Source organism: Solanum lycopersicum, chromosome 9 (genome assembly GCF_036512215.1).
Source record: "Solanum lycopersicum chromosome 9, SLM_r2.1".
Taxonomy (NCBI): Eukaryota; Viridiplantae; Streptophyta; class Magnoliopsida; order Solanales; family Solanaceae; genus Solanum; species Solanum lycopersicum.
Genome location: NC_090808.1, coordinates 62,976,092 through 62,993,395, shown reverse-complemented (window position 1 = coordinate 62,993,395; position 17,304 = coordinate 62,976,092). Strand labels below are relative to the sequence as shown.

General features: G+C 33.4%; 2 protein-coding genes across 2 annotated transcripts; both read left to right on the top strand.

Moving 5' to 3' along the window:
- The first annotated feature begins 9,937 nt into the window (after window positions 1-9,937).
- LOC101263640 (uncharacterized) lies at window positions 9,938-10,531 on the top strand. The gene has a single exon (XM_069289617.1). It carries the CDS (start codon window positions 9,938-9,940, stop codon window positions 10,529-10,531), a length of 594 nt encoding a protein of 197 aa, XP_069145718.1.
- A 43-nt stretch (window positions 10,532-10,574) lies between these two features.
- On the top strand, window positions 10,575-11,236 carry LOC104649371 (uncharacterized). Its single transcript, XM_010328360.1, has 2 exons — window positions 10,575-10,759; window positions 10,939-11,236. Exons 1-2 carry the CDS (start codon window positions 10,575-10,577, stop codon window positions 11,234-11,236), a joined length of 483 nt encoding a protein of 160 aa, XP_010326662.1.
- The last annotated feature ends 6,068 nt before the right edge of the window (window positions 11,237-17,304 follow it).

Sequence of the window (17,304 nt, the reverse complement as noted above, 5' to 3'; positions counted from 1 at the left end):
CCAAATATCAAACCAAACCATTTGTGTCAAATTTTTAAATCTATAAATCAAACCAAACCAATAAAACTCGAGTTTTTCAACATCAAAGTTTTTCGGTTTTCTTCGGGGGTTTCCGCTTAAGTATTCATACAAACATATAATTTACTTGTAATTCAAATATTTCTTCAGTCCTACCAGAATACAACTATCTAAGGTGTTTCTTAAGAATATAACACAAATAATGATATATATATTGTAACGATCCGAAAAAAAAAGAAAAAATAAATTAAATAAATAGGTACTTAAGGTGATTTAATTATTAATTAAAAATTTGAAATTTTAAGGGCATAATGGTCCTTTCGCGTATTAATTAAAATAAATCAGATTTGTATTAATTTAATTTAAATTCTACTTGACTAAGTCTTGAATTTAGTCTCCTAATCCTGATAGCGCTCTCTCTCTCTCTCACGCTTCTTAACTCTCTATCTCACGTTATTTTGCTAAGCACAACAAAAACCAGAGAAAACATCAAGAGTTCTTCACACTTGAAGAACTCACATTAAATTTTAAGGAAAAAAAACAAAGCAACCAAAAACGTTAAGGCTAAGAGAAGTTGTTCGTTGAGTGGTGCGGACGTTGAGGTAACTTGGACTGATTTTTGGGGAGAGTTTTAGGCAGCAAATTCTTCGTTTGAACATCAATAAAGGTATGAGTTTCTTCTCTCTTGGTCCCTTTCCCAAGAGATCCCTTAAAGTTCAAGATATTCATTCCGAAAATTAGGGTTGTTCCCCTTTGTATGCCCTTGTCACTAGCTCCCAATGATCTTAGGTTGGTATGTTTGCTGGTAGAGTTTAGGGACATTGTGTGTGTGGTGACGATCTTGTTTCGAGTATGTGTTCATGATGATGTGATTATATTTTGTGTCTTTCAAAAAATATGAATGTATATACGTATGTATTTGTGCACGATTTTGACCATGACTTTGAGTCTTTCTTTAGCATGTTAATGGATTAGAGATTACTCGTGTTTTATGTGCAATTAGAGGCCCTTAAAATCTTGATGTACACATGGTTGAAATGCTAGAAATTCTAGTTAAACAAATGACCAAATCATACCTTTAACTTTTGTAATGAATCCTAACTAAGACTAAGAAAGAAGTGCTCTAATATCTCGTAAAATGTTGCATAAAAATGTGTAACAAAGTTCCAGAAACTAGAAATTTATTGCAGGCGATTTCTGGAAATTTTTGGTGCTTGGAAATTTTTTTTAAAAAAAGGTGAGGTCTGCAGGGATCGAACCCAAGACCTCACCCAAGGCCTGCCTTAATAAATAAATAAAAAAAAGAATGCATTAAGGGGGATTCGAACTGGGGTTGGGAACCCAGTGAAATTCACCAGAAAAACAAAAAAATAAATAATAATAAAAAATGGGGTTGGGGGTAATCGAACCCTTGCCCCTGTCTTGCGCGAGAAAAAAAAAAAGAAAACGGGGCTGGGGAGATCAAACAAGTGACCCCCAGCTACGTGCACCAAAAAAAAAGGAAATGCGAGGCATGGGGATTGAACCCACTACCTCAACGCTGAAGGGGGGGCAGAATAACAAGGGAATAAAGTGAGGTTGTGGGGATTCGATCCCACAACCTCACTGCCACTCCCCTATTAAATAAATTAAAGATGGAGGGGTTGTGGGGGTTCGAACCCACCACCTTACAGCCTCCTCCTCAGCGAAATTTAAAGAAAAATAAGGGGTATGCGGGGCTTTGAACCCACAACCTCCCTATGGTAGTGAATTTAATCCAAAAAAATAAAATCAAAGGGGTTGTGGGGCTCGAACCCCCAACCCTTCGGTTAATTAATAGTAAAATTTAAATTAAAAAATTTATCTCTTCATGTAAATATTGAGATTTGAATAAGAATTCTAATTAAAATAGAAAATTAATTCTTTCATATTGAGATTTAATTTAGAATTCTAATTAAAATAGAAAATTAATTCTTTCATGTAAATATGGAGATTTAATTTAGAATTCTAATTAAAATAAAAAATTAACTCTTTCATTTAAATATTGAGATTTAATTTAGAATTCTAATTAAAAATAGAAAATTAATTCTTTCATGCAAATATTGAGATTTAATTTAGAATTCTAATTAAAATAGAAAATTAATTATTTCATGAAAATGTTGAGATTTAATTTAGAGTTTTAATGTTATGAATATTAGAAAATAAAATCATTGAAAAATATAAATGATATCCAAGTGATTCAAGATTTGGGTTCCCGTGCCCAAACCTCCGTGTTGATACATAAGTCATACGTGAGTAAAATATTCAAGAATAATGACATCTACTTAGATAAAAAATAAAGATCTTGGCATATATACAAGATACGTAAGTCTTGTAATACATAATCTTAGGAAAGTAAAAATCACTTAGCGAACAATGAATGAAGCCCCATGGTTTGTATGTATAGACACATAAGTCTAACATACGTTCAAAAATAAACGAACTTAAGATATACGTAATGAAATGATGAATCTTAGGAGGGTTAAGTACGAATGTAAGATACACTAAATGTCCAAGTGTATTGACATATGATGAGATGAACTATGAAATGAAGAAATGAACATTCACGTAATAAGAGGTGAGTAACTATGAAAAACAAATGTGCTAATAATGAAGAATGTGATGACAATCATGATGTGAGGCTAATGTATATGATGAGAGAAATCTCAAATGAGCCTAAGTAAATGTTACCAATATGTACTCACCAATGAGAATGTAAGATAATGAAGAGACTAGTCTCTATGAACACTCTAATGAAAATATTAAGTTTAAAATACTTAATACTAATGATGAGATGAGAAATCATCTATTTAGATATGATGTCCTCATACTAGAAGCCAGCTTCCATGATATATGAGTTGAATGTAATGGAACTTTATACTGAGTACCGATAGGCTAGCTATGAGCGGTGATACCTTCTTTCGGGAAGGGCGAAGGTTCACCTAATTCTCATGAGATGAGACTGTCCGGTTTGCCGGGTACGGGTCTCCATACATCTCTTTGTCTTTAAACCTATACTGCCAATATAGGGATCTGGCGGGGTTAAATTCCCATATAACTAGCATGTTATTGAGTCACTTTGGCCGGTGATTCCACCTCTTTTCGATGTGGGGGAGACACTGGATTCCATAGTGATCACATGATCTATGTCGATTAAAGTTAAAGTTCCCAAAGAATGAATGAGGACAGCCTCAAATGAATCATATAAAGAGATGAATGATACCGAAGGTGTTAGGATAGGATAATCAAGAGGTCAACTAGATTAAGGTAATGACATTAGGTTATTCCTGATCATTGCACAGCAAACCCGATGAAAGTCTTAAACTACATCCTAGGTATAGCTGGTGTTCACACTGGCTCATGAATGAACTGAAGTGAAATACGTATGAATGAATGAAGCAGACTCTGTGTTTGCTAAAGAAGACTCCCTAGTTGAGGTCCCATATGTTGAGCCCTCATTTTAGAAAGTCTTAATGTCAAGTCCATGATAACGATGTCTCATAGCATATGAATGAATAATATGAAAGAAGCTATGTGTTATATGTTATGTGCTATGATATGTGTTATATGAAGTTGTTATGTGTTGTGTGTAATATGATAATTATAATGATGCATGTCACTCTCATGGCATAACTTTCCCAATCTCAATTTGGCAAGTCCACTGGCTTGACTTCCAAAAATCATGTCATTAGGAAAGAGCTATTCTTTCTCATGCATGTCCTTGGTGTGTTCTTGCATATACTCATACTTAGTACAAGTGTGTACTAATTCCATACAAACATCTACTTTTAGGTTCAGGCACAGGTGGACGGTAGAGCTACAGGTTCGTTGTTGCAGCTATCCGGACGTCGGCATTCATCCGGAGTTTTGTAGGTCCTCGTGATTTCGAGGATGCTACTGTTTTACATTCTAGCGTAGTTTTAGAGTTGAGCTAGTGGAGCATGTTCCACTAGCATTTCTTTCCTGTTTTGGTTCAAACTTTGTATTGGTGCTATTTTGGCCGATATACAATTAATACTTAATGAATTATTTCTTTCAGTTGCTTATCTCTTAAATGTTAGATGGTTGATGATGAACGATTATGAAACCAATTTGAGACTTTGGAAAACTTCAAATAGTAAACTGAAACTATCAATCTATTAAGAATGTTTAGCAAGTATGATTAAAGCATAAAAAATTCAAATTTTCCGCTAAAATTGACCTATGTAAAGTAAAAATGACGTAAGTAGGCTTATTTGCGACCTCTGAGAAGTCAACGATGCCGGTCTCGTCTGGGGTCTAGATTCCGGACGTGACATATATATATATATATATATATATATATATATATATATATATAATGAAATTGTGTAAAAGAAATATTGCAAGTTAACAAAGCATAATGGAAATGATCATAATTTAAAAGTACTAAATCATGCTAAAATAAGTGTAGTAAGTATAAGTTACATAACTAAATATTAAAGGAATTTAAAATTAAATTATGTATTTCAATTGTTTAAACCAATGTAAAATCAATGAACAAATATTCAATATTATTGTCATTCTTAGTGTTAAATTAATTTTCTTATTTGCATTTGTATTAGTTTGATTTTGATTTAAATATTATTATAATTACTAACACAAGTGGACTATAATCTTTATGTGACCATCCAAAATTCTAAGTTCCAAACTTGACATAATATATTAAAAGATAAAAGCTATGGAAAAGTATAAGAAATGTTATTTAAAAATTATATCTAAGTAAATATTTTATGTGTAAAATAAATTTTTAAAATTTTATATATAATGTCGGGTTGGTTCGTTCTCAGGTTGATTCATTTTTTTAGTTTGAACCAAACCAACCCAATTATAGTCAGGGTTTTTTTCAACACCAAATCAAGTCAAACCAACTACTAGTATAGTCGAGTTGTTTTCTCTAGGTTAACTCGGTTTGCGGTTTGGTTCGATTTTCTACACACCTATCTACAATATCTTCAATCCTATTCAAGTTTAAAAGGTTATATATGTAGTACCAAATCAGTTGTGTGTTATGTGTCACAACCCGAGCTGCTCTCGAGATGCAGACACGGAACCTCGGACCACAAGTGATCCCAAGCTAACCCTGCTGACATGATCATGAGAATATTAAAGATAATAAACTGAATGCGGAAGCTAAATCATAATTTAAGCTAAAAAGATGGGGAATGCCCATATTCTATAACTAAGATATTTGAAGACAATGAGTTTAATACAAAGGAAATATTAACTCAATACTAAGTTGAAGCTAACTACGTTTGAAATAAGTCTCTAAACTGGACAAGAAATACTAGGACAAGCCCCAGCTAAATCTAGCAAAACTGAAACTAAATGACTAAAAGACTGAAATAAAACTCATGACTATTGTCCTCAGAGAATGAGGACTCACCACTGAATCTGCTGAAGTGGAGATCGGAAATCGATCTATGCGTGATCTGAATGCTGAGAACCTGAAACTACATCACGAGAAGATGTAGCGCACGTATGAGTCAGTACTTGAAGGTACTGAGCATGTAGGATAGAGTAAAGCTGAAATAAAACATAACTGAACAAGCACAAAATCAAGTATAATAATCCTAACATGATATAGAAGATTCTGAGCTAACTGAATCCAATGACCAATTTATAACATGCTGAAACTGAATACTGAATATACAGATAAATGGTCAATGCAGAGAGTCTGATTGAATTGTGGGAGCTACTAATAACCAATAATAAAACCACATGAGCTAGATGTGGATTCTGATGTACACGCCCCATCGAGAGGACCCAATATACACTGCCAAAGGTCTAAAGGCATGCTGGTGTGATCACTAAACTGATTACCCACAGAGGGGACTTACAACCTACTTTGCTAGTAGTTCTGGGACTATTTTGGTACGTTGAACCCTAGTTCAACTCGTTATTATGCTACTCCCATTGATTTATGTACTTAACTGATTATGTCTGAATTTTCTGTAAATACTGGAGTCTGGATAGCTCAAAACTAAACATTCAAACTGAGAATGCAACAATTAATTTGGTAATTATGCATTCATAACCGAGGAATATATATCTGAAGTAACTGAAATATGTGACCTAGCATGTGTAATTCAAGAACGAAAGAAATAGAAAGCAAGGGTTCTGAAATTCATACGATAATCTGAGTAATAACATGATAATCTGATTTGGAACGTATACTTTAACTAAATCATGAAGTTCTGTTGTAAGACTAGGAACCCTAGGTTTAATCATGATAAGAGAATCAAGAACTGACTGAAAACTAGGGACCCAATATGTGAAGCAACCCACTAGTGAAATCCCACATACCTGCTGGAAACTTGTTGCATTCTTGAACTAGGGTTCTTTCAATCCTGGAAATAGGAGTCGAAAGCCAATCATTTGAGATTGATGCTTAGGCTTCTTCCTTAGCAAAGAGAAAGTAAGAATTTGAGATTTATCCCTCTAACTCAAGAAAAAGAGCTGCAACTATTTCCTCAGTCTGACTTCCGTGGAAGTCTAATTGATTTCATTCCTAGGTAGGCTTTTTCTCCTTTCTTGCTTCTAATTTTCTAACTTTTGATTAATGATTTTGACTTAGGTAAGTTTTAGTTATGTTTCTAGGCTTAAACTGATTAAAATCTGATGATTTAGGAGTCCAAACGACGTATCGTAAGGTTTAAACGAAGTGGGAAAAGACCAAAAGACCCCTAGGTAGGTTACTATCGGACCAAACGATGACCTGGAAAGACGGTCCGTCATTCCATCGACGATCGTTGTTTGGGTCCGTAGGTTAGGTCTGTTCAATAGGTCTTTACTGCGGGCATAACTTTTTACTCGGAGCTCTGATTTTAGCAAGGTTGGTGGCTATAAAAAGTTAATTCAATTATCTAATTGTTGTATGTCATGTGACACCTAATTCATTTTGTGAAAATAGTTATGATCATTTGAATTTGACCCTACTGGATACTAGTTCCCACCTACGGACTGTGGGTCCACTTATAGACCGTGCTGGTCATCCGTGGTCCTTGTCAGAGAGTGGGTGAAGGGGGTCTAGATTGATGGTCACGAACTATGGACCGTCGTCTGACCTACGGACCGTAGGTCCGTTCGTCGATCAAGACTTAGCCAATTTTTCCCTACTGAGTTTTTGGGAGTCTCTGATCCCATCGATGGTTGTGCCGAATGGACCGTAGATCAGGCTACGGTTCATCGATGTTCACGTCGGTTGCACCTGCAGATTTTTCTAAAAAACTAATTTTTGATCTGTTTTAGCTACGGGGTGTTACATTATGTATCTACGATATTCAATGTTTGTTCAGTCTTGTCCAACTTAAAGGCTATGCATATGTATACATTATCCAATAATAATCTTAATACATAATTCATAATGTTCTATAATTAGAGCACTATGTATCAGTTTCAAAAATAGGTATATGATATAAAAACAGAGACAATATTGACTACTTTCTGGTGTATCAAATTATGATATTTATCTTTTTAACTCTTATATTTCAATTTTTCCTTAAATTAAAGGTATATGCGTCTTCTTTTCAGCACCACCAAATTTGCATCATTTTTAGTTCGGAGTAAAAAGTTATGACCGTTTTGCCAGACAATCCTAACAGAGTTTACAGAGTTTTCTGACAACTACAAACTTTGTTTACGATCCATAGAGGTAAAGGCAACAATATTTAGTTTAGCCACTGAGATAGATAAAATATCTCTTTCGGAACATATATATTAAGCTAGTTTGAAGAGATTTTGAGCATGTTTGGATTAATTTAAGTGCTTTTTAAGTTGTCAAAATAGTTTTTAAGCACTCGTTAAAGTTAAAATAATAAAAATAAGTCAAAAGACATAAGTTAGGATTTATAAGTTAAAATGTTTAGCTTAGAAGTTAAAAGTCAATCCAAACAAGCTCTTTATCACCAAAACTTGAGGTACATGAACCTCAAAGTTGAATATTAGGCTTTCATCGTCTTTCTGAAAATAATATGTTCAATTTAAATATGAAGGGTATATACTTTAATAAGTAACTAGTTTGATGTATCTGTCATTGCATCTCCAAGTCTTCAAATTTACCTTTTGCTTTAGTTTGTTGCATGTCAAGTGAGCGCAAAGATTTGCAATTTTCAGTTAAGAAGTATAATTTGTCATCAGAATAACTACGTAGCTAAATATTGATGAACCCCGTATTCTAAATCGTGTTTAAAACAACATATCTAGTGTAGTCCCACAAGTGAGATAAGGGGAGGGTAGTGTGTACGCAGCCTGATGGCTTAAGCAATAATGATAGATATGAAACCTACACAAATAGGCAGAGGTGACAAATAGTACTCAACTATTATTGAGGATTTGTCACCAATTCTAGTGATTAAGTTTTTCTTATATGTCCTATTTGCAAGTAAAGGGGACGAGGTAGACCTAAAATAAAAACAATATATACTTGTGCATATAGGTGATACCAAATAATTGCGATAAAGCTTAGATGTTGTAGTGACATTTGATTTGATATTTCTTATAAGCATTTTAAGAGTGTAGTCTAATCTTTAACTAATTTAGGATATGAGACATAGTTGATTATGTGATTGGTAAAGAGAAATTAAGAAAAGTCCTATTTTGCGACCCTTGACTGTAAAGAAAATCTTGCAGAAGTTATGTTCCAAAAATACATAGATTAATACACATGAAAATAAACCAAAATTCCTATTTTGTCATCCTTAATTGATTTTTTTAGTAAAAAAAAAATGGTGTGGATCCTACAAAAGTTATAGTCATTACAGTTATTCCTAGAAAATTTGGAGTCAAAGATATAGGATCAGTAATATTACCAAAAAAATGATGGATTAATACACATGAAAAATTAGAAAAAATCCAGAATTCATGTTAGGTGGATCAAAAAATTTAATATTGTTTATAAGAAAACAGTTCTGTAAATACTTGCCTAGCAAAAATAAAAAATAAATTCCACAAGTGATATTGTTTTCGTCAAAATATAATTCTAATTCTTACGTAGTGTAAGAATTAAATTTGAGGTAACAAGATTCTTTCACATTATAATTTTTAGTATTATGTCAATCTTGCAATAATTAGACATTGAATTCAGCTTTTATCATGTTTAAATTAGAAGTCTAAGAAACTAAACAAGAAGAAGGATTCAAAGTGGGATGATTTTGTTTGATGAAGGAAGAATACGTACAAATTATTCGAGCTCAAACAAATCAAAAAAAATTTAGACAAGAAATAGATTAAAGAAAGAAACTATGAGGATAGATAAAAATCTCTTCAACTTGTGTTTATCCAATTTGGAGGAATCAATAGAAAAAATAAATTTTGTTGTGTTTTTATGAGAAATTAAAATTATTGAAATAAGTTATGGCTTATAAATAAGAGCATAGATGAATCTATAAGGGATAAAGGAAATTTTAATAGTAGTTTTACTTTTATTTTAATTATACATTTTCTTATTTGTTTTTATTGACATTAAACCATTTGAATCTGTTAGTTTCTATGTTTTAGGACTGCAACCTTTTATTTATTTTACTGCAGTAAATTAGCTTTTATTTTCCTCAAATAACTTATTTACCTAGTCTCTAGGAGTTTGTTTATCTTTACCAGATGTATTGCTGATTTTTAGGACATAAAGTTAGTTCTTTATTATAAGTGAAAGTCTTAGGCAATGAATAAAAACAAAAAAATTAAATAAATTTATCTCTTCTTTCTTGTTCTTCATTGTTTTATACTTCTGATCTTTCATTACTCTTAAGTTTTCCTTTGTTCTTTTCTAGATTTCTTCCTTAATTAACTACAATTGATATCAGAGCTTTTTATTCTTGAGGGACTTGTATGTGTTCATTAATCTGTTTTAGTGAATTCCATGGACGGAGAAATAAGTTTTTCTTCAATGGCACCACCATCTTTTAATGAAGAAAGTTATCAGATTTGGGCAGTCAGAAAGCAGACATATCTGGAAGCTTTGGATCTTTGGGAAGCTGTGGAACATGATTACGAGATTGTTCCCTTACCAAACAATCCCATAATCGCGCAGATTAAAAATCACAAGGAAAGGAAAACTATGAAATCAAAGGCAAAGACATGCTTGTATACAACAGTTTCATCCACCATCTTTACTCGTATTACATCCTTGAAGTCAGCAAAAGAGGTATGGGATTATCTCAAGAATGAGTATGAAGGGGATGAAAGAATTCGAGAGTTGCAAGTGCTAAATTTAGTACGTGAGTTTGAGCTGCAAAGAATGAAGGAAAGTGAAACCAGAAAGGAGTATTCTGATCGACTTCTTAATATAGCAAATCGAGTCAGATTGTTGGGTTCCTCTTTTAACGATTCAAGGATTTTTGATAAAATCCTTGTAATAGTACCTGAAAGATTTGAGGCTACTGTGACAACCTTAGAAAATACTAAGGACTTGTCCAAAATTACACTAGCGGAGCTCTTAAGTGCTTTTCAAGCACAAAAGCAACAACGTGTAATGAGATAGGAAGGAGTTGTTAAAGGATCCCTATTAGTTAAACATCAAGATGATGGAAGAAACAAGAAGAAGTAGAACAAGAAGATACAAGGACAAAATAGTGAGAATTTCGCTAAAAGCAAGAAGGCTAGCTATCCTCCTTGTCGGCATTATGAAAAAAAATGTCACCCTCATTTCAGATGTTGGAGGAGACCTGATGCAAAATGCAGCAAGTGCAATCAACAGGGTCATGAAGCTGTAATTTGTAAAGCCAAAATTCAGCAGCCTGAAGTTGAAGCTCAAGTTGTTGATTGAGAAGATCACCTTTTTGTTGCAACTTGTTTCACAAGTTTTGATTCAAGTAAAAGTTGGTTAATGGATAGTGGTTGATCTAACTACATGACATCTGATAAGATGTTCAAAAAATTGTGGAACAGTGAGAAAAAGAAAGTTAGAATTGGAAATGGTGAGTGTCTTGCTGTGAAAGGCAATGGTGTCATAGCCATTACCAGTGGCTCTAGAACTAAACTTATCACATATGTTTTGTATGTACCAGACCTAGATCGAAACCTTCTCAGTGTTGATCAATTAATGGAAAATGGATTCAATCTGTCCTTCAAAGACAAAACTTGTGTGATGGAAGATCCATCAGGCAATGAGATATTCAAGGTCAAATGGAGTGGAGGTGTTTCGCGCTTAATTCTTTCGAAGAAGAGCAGACAAATTTTCTCCTGACTGACAACTCTACAGAAGTTTGGCATAAAAGAATGGGACATTTTCATCATCAAGGTATGATGTTCTTGCAAAGAAAGGAACTTATGAATTATCTACGAAGATTGCAGAATCGTTGGACAGATTGCCAAGCATGTTTACTTGGAAAAATGAACAGACTGCTTTTCCCCAAAACAAGTTGGAGAGCATAAAAAAAGCTTCATCTCATTCATACAGACCTAAGTGGACCTCATAGAACACCATCTTTAAATGGTAGTCTTTACTACATTGTATTTATTGATGATCTAACAAGACTAACCTGGATTTTTTTCTTAAAATTCAAGTCTGAAGTAGCTTATGTGTTTTGGAATTTTAAGGCAAAAGTGGAAAATCAAAGTGGCTGCAAAATTCAGACTTTAAGGTCTGATAATGGGAAGGAGTACACTTCAACTCAGTTCAAATAACTCTGTAACAAGGCTGGTATAGAACATCAACTAACAATTCCTTATACTCCACAACAAAAATGGAGTAAGTGAGCGGAAAAACAAAACTATAATAGAGATGACTAGGTGCATGCTACATGAGAAACATCTACCAAAAAGGTTCTGGGCGGAGGCTGCCAGCACTGCTGTTTATTTGCAAAATTGACTTCTTTCTAGATCTATGAAGGATAAAACATCATATGAAACATGGTATGGTCAAAAACCCTCATTGCAATTTCTCAGAATTTTTGGCTGCTTGTGTTTCTCTCATATACCACAAGTTAAAAGATATAAGTTTGACAAGAAGGCAGTTCTTGATATCTTTATAGGCTATAGTGTTTTCTCCAAAGCATATAAGGTCTATGAACCATGAACCTCAAACAGAGAAAATTGTTGTAAGTGGAAATGTCCACTTCATTGAGGACAAGCACTGGAACTGAGAGAAGCCTGAAAACAATCTAACAGTTGACAGTTTATTAAATCCAAAAGATCTAGTAGATGATCCTCTTGTTAGAGGCACGCGGTTAATCTCTGATATTTATCAGAGATGCAATACTGCAATATGTGAGCCTGCAAGCTATGAAGAAGCAGAAGGGGATGACAAATGGGTGGCAGCAATGAAGTAGGAAATGACAGAAAGATTATTGGTGTAAAATGGGTCTTTAGGACAAAGTTGAATGCTAATGGTTCCATTAACAAATACAAAGCGAGGCTTGTAGTGAAAGGTTACACTCAGATCTTCGAATTAGACTACTCAGAAACTTTTGCACTAGTTGATCGACTTGACACAATCAGATTGCTACTAGCTATTGCAGCAGAAAAAGGTTGGAGAGTTTAACAACTTGATGTTAAGTCGGCCTTTATCAATGGTCTTCTCCAAGAGGAGATTTATGTTGAGCAACCAGATGGCTTTGTTGCCAAGTGGCAAGAAAATAACAAGATTGACAATCATTTGCTCAGTTTAGGTTTCAAGAAGAGCCTATCTGAGTCTACACTTTATATTAAGTGTTCAGGTGCAGAGATACTTATTATTTCTTTGTATTTTAACGATCTGTTTGGCACAGGAAGTAAGGTTTGCCTAATTGAAGACTTCAAGTTGGAAACGAGGAAGGTCTTTGAAATAACAAACATTGGACTAACGGCGCACTTTCTTGGAGTGGAAATAAAAAAAAATGAAGACAATGTGTTCATCTGCCAGAAAAAATATGCTCAAGAAATCCTAAAGAAGTTTCATATGGAAGACTGGAAAGTTATGAGTACTCTAATGAACCAAAAGGAATTTTTTCCAAAAGATGATGGAACTGAAAAGGTGGATGAGGCATATTATAGAAGTCTTATTGGTTGCTTGATGTATTTGACTGCAACTAGGCATGATATTCTGTATGCAATGAGTTTTTTTGTCTCGGTTCATGCATTGTGCAAGTGAATTACACTTGAGAGCAACTAAAAGAGTTGTCAGATACATTAAGGTAACTATCAGTTGTGGTGTTAAGTTTCACAAAAAACAGAAGTTTAGACTTAACGGATTCTCAGATAGTGATTGGGGTGGTGCACCTGATATGAAGAGTACTTCATGTTTCTGTTTCAATCATGGGTCAGGAGCTTTCTTTTGGTATTCCAAGAAACAAGATATAGTAGCACAATAAAATGCCAAGGCAGAATTTATTGTTGCAACAACAGCTGTGAATCAAGCACTATGATTGAGGAAAATTATGTGTGATCTAAATATGGAGCAAAAAGAGGGGACTGAGGTATTTATTGATAACCAAGCTGCAATTTCTATTGCTAATAATATAGTTTTTCATGCAAAAATGAAGAATTTCAATATCAAGTTGTTTTTCTTAAGAGACGTGCAGAAACATGAAGATGTGAAGCTTCTTTACTGCAAGAGTGACGAGAAAGTTGCTGACATGTTCCCCAAGCCCCTTTCCCTCAGCAAGTTTGAGTTTTTCAGAGAAAAATTAGGAATCAGGAGTTCCTAAACCAAGGAGGAGTGATAGTTTCTATATTTTAGGACTGCAGCCTTTTATTTATTTTACCGCAGTAAATTAGCTTTAGTTTTCCTCAAATAACTTCTTTACCTAGTCTCTAGGAGTTTGTTTATCTTCAGCAGATGTGTTGCTGATTTCTAGGACATAAAGTTAGTTCTTTATTATAAGTGCAAGTCTTAGGCAGTGAATAAAAACTGAATAATTAAATAAAGTTATCTCTTCTTTCTTATTCTTCATTGTTTTATAGTTCTAATCTTTCATTACTCTTTAATTCTACTTTTTTCTTTTTTGGATTTCCTCCTTAATCAACTACAGAATCTGAATGTACATTTGTAGTAAGTTGTTAGTATATCTTGATGGTGGCTTACAATAGTGGGTGTCAGTGATAATTTGTGTAATCAACTAATCGTTGTGGTGGATAATAGTGATAGCTAATAATTGTAAATAATGGCTAGTGATGATTGTGGCTGAAAATGATAGTTGTAGATGGTGGGTGGTGATGGTGATAATTGCTAATGATGGATGACGGAAATAGTGATAAAACAAATCCTAATTATTTAGATGTATTAACTTAATAAGCGACTGTAATATTACAAAAAAAAATAAACACACTTTATAAAGATATAGGTTGTTCTTAGCTACTATTCTACTATTGGTCCAACTTCATGTTTTCCAGAAGAAGAAAACAAGATCCGATTAAAAATTTAGAAATGAAATTTCAATTAAATCAATTATTCTCATTTAAGAGTAATGAATGACTTTGATGGTCAAACAAGCAAAATGACAATCATGAGAAAATTTTGTTAGAAGTCAGAATTCATACACAAGAGTATATATGATTGGGTGATCAACGAAATAAATGAAAATCATGCCTGAATCCCAACTTTTGTATGACTTGAAGTTGAAGATCAAGAAACAACAATCTCTTGATGAACAAGTTACAATATTACATGTGCTAAAAGAAAGTAACATATACCTAGTAAAATAATTGAGGTACCAACTAAACTGATCAAACAAAAACGTTACCAATTAAAAATTAAACAAACACAAACCTACATTGATACAAACCAAAAAGAAGTAAAGACAAAATTGAGAAACTTCTTGGACTTCTAACAACAAAGATTAAAAGCAATTTGTATATTAGAATTTCCAAATCCAACAATCAATACTTTCTAATCTTCATTTTATTCCCCTTCGAAATTTTCAAGGCCTCCCACTTTTGGAATATTGCCTTCACTGTTTTCTCCAGAAGCCAAAACCACGAAATCAAAAGCATATACAATTTTATTTCTCCACTAGCCACATTTCTTGATTTGGCATTCCATTTATTCTCTTCATTGTTGAAAATGGATCATTCCACAAATCACAAGAGGGGCTGAGATAAGCCAGCTTTTTAAAACATACCTGAATTGGAAGAGGGGCTTCACCGGAAGCCATAAGAAGATTTTATCAATGAGCTTTGATAGAAAAATAATAGATCTAAAGTTTGTATCTTTTCGACGGAAAAAGAAGAAAAGTAAATATATTACCGCTTGTGTGTCCTTCGCTTTTTGTGTCGACGAGAGGGTTCTGATTTCATTTGACCTCTTTGAGAAGACTTAAAATTGACTAGAACGATCCAACAAAACCTACCAGAAATCTTGCCTTTTCTTTAAAATTGACTAGAACAATCCAACTTGTGTAGAGATAGCAAAAGAAAAGTATATTCGGAAAACCGACTGCTAGCCCAAGATCGTAACTAAAATTAGAAGATTCAACTAAAGAAGAGAAAGCTAGAAAAGAAAGTAAGAATTTAGATAGAAGAACTTTTTTATGAAGGAGGACTCTTTAATTGTCTTTGTTTTTGGTTGCATATAAATGACTAAGGACACCCTATTTATACTTGTGTCAGGTTAATTCTAGATATTACAAGATCTAGATTATTCTATCATTTACAACATATATCGAACTCTCTAGAATATCAACACATTTCTTAGATATAACTAAAAGAAAATTCTAGTAAACTTTATATTCTAAAAATCTATAAACTCTAGAAACTTTACTTGAACAATCTATCATATTCCAAAATATCGACTTTAACTTTTTCACAACTTGTGCATCACTTAACCCCGACAACCGAAAGAGCAGACGGTATATATAACAAGGAAATTAGTACAAAAATGAAACTATCAAATATGTTGAAATGCACAAAAAAAATGTTAAGAAACTCCAATTTTGTTGGTTGTCTCTCATATTGTCCATCTATTTCTTACTTAGCGAGCATTAGCACAATCTTTAACCATAATACTCATGGAACTTATAGTTTATTAGTGCACTCAAACAATGCTACTCATTTTCACTACAACAAATAGGGACTATCAGCTAATGTCGTCAACAACAATTACATCTACAATACAAGTTCAAATAACTCAAATCACATTTGAATTACTAGAAGATATGTCCAAAGTCACTTCACGATCAACCATCAAATTCCATACCAAGACAGTACAAGTGTGAACCTGAAAATAGATGCATATGATGCCAACCTGACACGTATGCAAATTTGATTCATCAATAAAATTGAGCAGATGTGCCACTTTAAATTACATATAAAATTGTAGGTTTGCCACTCTGATCCAAATGAATGAAACGTAAACGATGCATGTGTAATGATTACGTATTTAATAGCACTTATTCACAATAGTCATTTTCAATCCTCCTTCCATTATATTTTTCTTGTTTACGCATTTTATTTCAATTTACAAGAATTAGCTCAAACTTCTTTATAAATATGTCATGACCCAATTAAGGATCATGACCAGCGCTAAGGGGGGAAATCCTAAAGCAGTCTTACCAGAATTCTACAGAAAATCAGGAGAGTTTCCTTTGTTTTATGTCAATCCTGAAATTTTCATGTCTCAGAAATCCACAATACAACTAATAACAACTATAAAACCACAACACACAATCCATCAATCATCTAATTGTCACGCAATATAGCCAATTCGTCTCCAAATATGAAATATAGGTTCAAACAAGGCACTTGACTACAATTTGAAGGAATATCCTGACTCTAATAAGAACGAACAAATGGAGCGACTCTAAGAGTTTTAAAGAACTAAAGAAACATAGCAAATCAAATGTTCTCTTACCACGCGAAGCAATGCGGGGTTCACCGGATGCTACCAAATCACACTCTCTAGTTAATGAAATTCTCCTCAATACTACCTAAATTCTCTATAAAACAATTAGTGAGGAGTGAGATGCCAACTCAGTGAGTAATAACACTTAAACACAACCGTTTTAATGAGGAAAAAGTCAGAAAACATGCTAGTATGATAATCGAATGGTGAAGTAATGCTCTAACATAAATTATATTAGCATCCATCTTATGTGCCACATATAAGCAAAATCAATGTAAATACTCATTAGTAAACTCAGAAAAATATTTATATATCAAATCTTATAGCTGGGAGGTTTTCAAGAATGAATCATGTAATCAGTGTGCTTCCCTTTACGAAGCAACTTATAACAGTGAATGCGTTAAATATTCATATAGGTAGATCCCTACTCGAAAGAAATCAGTAATGGTATACTAGTTCTACCTTCCCACTAGTAAGGGATTTATTAGTAATTGGTA